Here is a 5,854-nt window from a genome sequence, read left to right as displayed (position 1 = left end):
AAATTCTAGCTGCAATTGTTCGAGACCTAGAATGGTCATCGTAAATCCCTTCGTGAATCTCTTTTATCACATGCTCCGCCTATTCTTTCGTAATACACTTTAGTAGGAACTGGTTATACTCTCGTTTGCAAAGAATTTCTCCTATCAGCATGTATCATGCTGCTTTTCTTAACCATCCCTTACCCATTAGGTACGACATGTTCCTTGTCTTCAAGTATTGTATGTATGGCGTCATCCAAGTTCCTCCGCTGCTATCTATATTCATGCAAGTGCTGCCCGTTGAGGTTGTTGTCAACGTCTACTAAAGCAAAGATCTATACTTCCCCTTTTTTCTTTGTGCTAGCTAGTTTGGAAAGTCCATCTGCCCTAGCATTGTCACCCCTTGGTACATGCTGCATTAGTATCTCTACAAAACTAGTATCCATAATGTCTCGAACCAAATGGTAATACTGAAGCACCATTGGGTCCTTTATCTAGTATTCATTATTCAAATGACCTACTTTAAGTCTCGAATCGGTTCTGCATATTACTCGGTGTGCTCTGACTTCTTTGGCAAGTATTAATCCGGTTAAGATGGCTTCATATTATGCCTGGTTGTTCAACGTTTTGAAACCAAAATGCAAGGAATTCTCAACAAATATCTGGTTGGGGCCTTCTAATGCGATGCCAGTTCCTGTCCCTTTTGGATTGGAAGATCTATCAACATAAAAGGTCCATCAATCCTCCTTTGGTGCGTGTATTGAATGCAAGTCGCTGACAAAATTGGTTAAACATTGGGTTTTAATAGGGCCGTTTGGTTCATATCGTATGTTGAATTCTAACAACTCTACGCCCCAGGATGACATTCTTCCGGCTAGGTCGAGTTTTGCAGTACCTTTTGGATGGGGTCGTCGATTTTACGATCTGATGATTCTAAAAGTAAGGTCTGAGTCTTCTAGCAGCAGTTACTAGGGATAAGGCTACTTTTTCAACCATTTGGTATTAGGTTTCCGGGTCTTGTAATGTTCTGCTGACGAAGTACACTAGTTCTTGCTTCTTGCCAATTTCTTGTACTAAGACCTTGTTCATCAACCTTTGGTAGGTTGTCCTAGCATTTTTGAGGTCGAATGACATGACCTTATAGTAATAGTTTGTGCCTTTTGTGATGAACGTAGTTTTAATCATATTGGATGGGGCTATGGGGATTTGGTTGTAGTCGGAGTAAGCGTCCAAGAAACTAAGCACACAATTCCCCACCACTCTGTCAACCAGTATAATTCACACACATTCGTCACTTCCCACTAGATTTCTTCACTAGGACAACATTAGCGAGCCAAGTGGTATATCGTGCTTCCCCAATGAACTCGGCCTCAAGGAGCTTTGTCACTTCTTCTTTGGTCGTCAACCTTCTTTCTTCTCCCAACTTCCTCTTCTTTTGCGAAACATATCGGGCTTCTTTAAACATTGATAGCCTGTGGACGGCTACGCGAGGATCCACTCCTGGTAAGTCCATCGTTGACCAAGCGAAAAGATTTGTGTTGCCTCTTAACGTTGCTCAAATCATTGCTTCTCCTTCTGGGGTCAAGCTTGAACCAATCCTTAGGTTCCTTTCTGTGTCAACTCCAAGCTTTGGGTTTCCAATCCTAAGGTCTAGATCGTCCTTAACAAGATGGCTCCGGATCCTGGTGCTCTTTCAACATTATTGGCGGCGGGAGTAGGCTCTTGTGGCCGAAACTAGCTATATAGCACTCTAGGCTTGCTTCTGCTCTCTGTGGATGGTGCTGATGTCGCCTGATGTCGACGGGAACTTCATGGCGAGGTGAGGGGTTGATACCACCTCTCTGAGGGTGTTTAAGGAGGGTCTTCCTAACAGGACGTTATATGATGTGTGTGCTTCAACCACTAAGAATCGCACAGGTATGGTCTTCATCTGGTTGCCTTCACGAAACATTGTGTGTGGGTCGATATACCCCCTGGTGCACATCCTTTCTCTTGAGAATCCATATATCAACTCGTCGTGCGGGGTCATTAAGTCTTCCAGTAGTTGCAACTGTTGATATGTTTCCAGTAGAGAATATCTACTGAACTTCCTTGGTCCACCAATACTTTCTTTACTACGAAGTTTTCGACTTCTATAGTAATGACCATGGAGTCAACTTGGCTTGGATTTATACCTTGGAAGTTAGCATATGTGAAGGTTATGGGCAGCATTCTCCGACATCTATACTTGCGACTTATGACATTGACGAATTGGATGCTTCTAAGATGGTGTTTCCTTACTGATGCGGTGGCATCACCTCTAGCGAATCCTCCAGAAATTGTGTTTAAGCAAAAATGTACAAAAACTACAAAAAAATTTGACATATAAATTAACTCTCCCTTCGTATGTATTTCAAATGTTTTTTTCCTAGTTAACTTGATAAATTAAATAAATTTGCGGTAGAAGATTTCTTGTTGCAGAAGTTAAAAGATGCAAGAGAATATGATGTCCTCGCTTTTAAACAACTATTTTGACTGAAATGCCCAACAGAGAAGAAACACACGGAAAACACAAATTTCTTAAAAGAAATAAAGTTCTGTAGTTCCAACCAAAATGTTTGAGCAGAATTTGAGCCAAAATTCCAGCTATAATTCCGCAAAAAAAAAGTTACATCTCTATTTGGCTAGAACTAGTGGAAGAAAACATGGCTGTAATTCTTTTACCTTCTTGGCCTACAGATACAAAATCTTAAGCTATGACAGAGCAGAATGTACAGAGATTACATAATATTTAACTATGCTAGTTTCAATGTATTAGATTATTTATGGAGTTTCTTGTGTCTGTGGACGATAAACTTCACTTCTATCAAACGGTTTACTTCTCCTGGGAACACCAGCCAGATTGTAGAATTCAGTCAATGTTTTTCTAATTTGCACTTTCTTCTTTTTATCAGCAGGCCGAGGTCCTAAAAGACCTAATTCGGTGGTTGCACCATTAACCTGGGAGGAATGAACAACTGCATCATAAGCTTTAGAAGAGAGGGTAAAGCCTTCATTCTTGGCTCTTGTATATAACTGATATGCCAGCCTCGGTTTTCCATCATTTGCAAGGGCCTCAATCAGCATTTCATAAGTTATCTCATTGGGGGTGATGTTCTGAACTTTCATTCGATGAAACCATTCATATGCTGCACTGCTCATACCATTACGAGCACAGCCAGTGATTATGGCATTGTATGTCACCACTGTTACCTCAATTCCTATTGTTACCATTTCCTGAATGATGGCATCAACTCTATTAAAATTTCCCTGTGCAGTATAAATAGAAGCCATAATTGTGTAAGCATATGCATTTGGCTGAACCCCAACCTTGACCATATGGTTCCACACACGGAGGGCATCATCATAGAGTTTTCCCTTTTCAAGAGCACTCAATAAAGCCCCATATGATATCATAGTTGGCTTTTCACCATTTTCCACCATTCTCTTGAATATTTGCACTGCTGCAGTAGTTTCCGAAGCCTTAGAACAGGCCACAAGAACTGCATTCCATTCCTTACTTCCAGGTTTTAGGCCTTTCTCTTCCATCTTGTTTAACAACCTAACACCCCATCTCCAAATTCCCTTTCTCTTGGCAGCATTGAGAAGAAAATTGAAGTGAGAGACTACGAGTTCGTATGACAAGTTATTTGGTTTTGGCCCTTTGTCCAATAAATCTTCATATATCTCCAAAGCAGCCCACCATTTCTTTGCTTTCCCCATCAACCAAATTGCATGGTTGCAGACAGACAAGCTGATTTTATCATACCTTTCTCTAATCCGGGTGTACAGCTCTTTAACAACAATGTAGTGATCTTCACGAGTACAAGCCCACACAAGCCTCTCAAGATCAGCACGCGTCAGTGGAATCCCAGCATTGTCCATGTCAACAAGAAACTGCAACACCTTGTTGCTCAAGTTATCACAACTCACAAGCCAACACCGCATTACTTGATAGCAAACACGGATTGTGAACTTCTCAAGCTTCACAAATTCTTTCTCCCAATCTTCTCCATCGCCATCTTCTCCTATTTCACCTCGATGGTAAATTTCTCTTAACTCAACAAAGAAATTTAGAGCTCCATTGCAATCTTCCATCCTCCGGTACGCCAACAAGGCTTGAGAATAGGATACCGGAGACAGGGTAAAGCCATTTCTACGGATCTCCTCAAGCACCTTGAGAGCTCTCTCACAGTCTCCTTTCTCAATGTAAATTGCCATCAAGGTGTTATATGTCACAACATTATAGGAGATTCCATCTTTAGCCATTTCATTCAGAATGGCTTCCATTTCTGCAAATTGTCCAGATTGTTTGACCACACCTAATAGACAGTTATATATAAAAAGGTTAGGTCCAAAAGAGCCATTAGTTTCTATCTTTCTCTTCTTCATCCATTCAAAAAGAATCAAAGCAGAATCCATTCTCTTTTCTTTACCAAAACTGCTGATTATCGTCGAAAACACCTGGAGGGGCAATTCCCTCTTGCCTACAAGAATCTCCTCCACATCATCCACTGTCTTCGCAGTCTGCAGTCTCAAGGCTAGTGCTCTAACATCAACCTTACCATCACTCTCTTCTTTCCCACCTTCCTTGCTATTGTCACCAATGCCCATTTTTGGTTCACAGTCACTGTCCTGGAACTTTATACTCTCTGACTCACCGTTAATAGGTTCACCATTAGAATCAATCTTCTCCACAACCAATTCACTCACAACACCTTCATCCTCCAATGCCCACCCCAAGGGTGGAGCCAAGTCCCCAATATGACTCTTGTTTTGCTTCAAAATAACACCAAATTTGGGTTCAGAGCATCCCAACAAAAACCCAAATCCCAAATCCAATTTTGAGTGTCCAGAAAATACCACAGTCCCATACCCTCTTGTACATTGAAAAACACTAACTTTTTCACAATAAGAAACCTTAAAAGCAAAACCCAGTTTCACCCTTCTTCTCCTGTTCCGATCAGAAATACCGGAATGGCGTATTTCAAAGCGAGGGACCACCCAGTTGTTAACTTTGAAGGGCCAAGTGCTAATCATTTCTCAGAAATTTAGAAGCCAAAGAGGAAACCCTCTTTCAAATAATTGAAGCTATAATAAGTTACAGGAATAAGTGAGGAAGCAGCATAAGATGGGTTTCAAGCTCTTACCTTCTACCATTGATTCGAATCGGTTGAAGAATGGTGACTAAGAGCAAGCTTGCGTTGTCACAGCCATTCGTTTGCAGCGAATCAAATAGATAAAACGGAGTATAAAAATAAAAATAAAAATGATTACTTTATGTAAATAATTAGAGCAGATCCACTCTAAACCGCATTATTATATTATTTTTCATAAAACAAAAATAGCATTAAATAACTTTCCAAAATAATTATGTTCACTTTTTCATGAAAACGTTCGAAGTTTTCTCTTTAAAAAATTAATAAGCATCACTATGTTTATTTCCAAAAACATTAAAATGTAGCATAAAATATAAAATTTAGCTTAATGGCACATTTGATCTCTTATTTAAAAAATATAACTTAAATCATTCTATTAGTCTATATTTTTCGCATGAAAATATTAGGTAGGTCTCCTTTTTTTTTGTCTTAATTAGGTCTTTATCTTGAAAATTTTATTACAATTAGGTCTTTTCTGTTAACAACATTACTATATGTCAGCACACTTGGTTTTTTTTAATTGTTTTAATTTAATTTCTTTTATAGTTTTAAAAAAATTGTCATATGTCAAGCTGACGTTGTGTCAAGTGGATAGAGGTAGTGTGATGTAGCAATGACAGTACCACATGTCATTATTGGATAGGATGTGAAAAATTTCAATGTAGTCCTTATATTTGTTATTTTGTCTCAATTTGGTC

General features: G+C 39.4%; 1 protein-coding gene across 1 annotated transcript; it reads right to left on the bottom strand.

Annotated features, from left to right (window-relative positions):
- Window positions 1-2,515: 2,515 nt before the first annotated feature.
- LOC114193076 (pentatricopeptide repeat-containing protein At3g46610-like) lies at window positions 2,516-5,247 on the bottom strand. The gene has a single exon (XM_028082775.1). It carries the CDS (start codon window positions 5,035-5,037, stop codon window positions 2,782-2,784), a length of 2,256 nt encoding a protein of 751 aa, XP_027938576.1. The 5' UTR covers window positions 5,038-5,247; the 3' UTR covers window positions 2,516-2,781.
- Window positions 5,248-5,854: the final 607 nt, after the last annotated feature.

The sequence above is a fragment of the Vigna unguiculata genome, chromosome 1, assembly GCF_004118075.2.
Source record: "Vigna unguiculata cultivar IT97K-499-35 chromosome 1, ASM411807v1, whole genome shotgun sequence".
In the NCBI taxonomy this organism is placed as follows: Eukaryota; Viridiplantae; Streptophyta; class Magnoliopsida; order Fabales; family Fabaceae; genus Vigna; species Vigna unguiculata.
The sequence above is the reverse complement of the archived record's forward strand: the minus strand, read 5'-3'. Positions and strand labels throughout refer to the sequence as shown.

Coding starts and splice junctions, on each gene's coding strand:
- LOC114193076 (XM_028082775.1), bottom strand. CDS start 5,037: ATGATTAGCACTTGGCCCTTCAAAGTTAACAACTGGGTGGTCCCTCGC.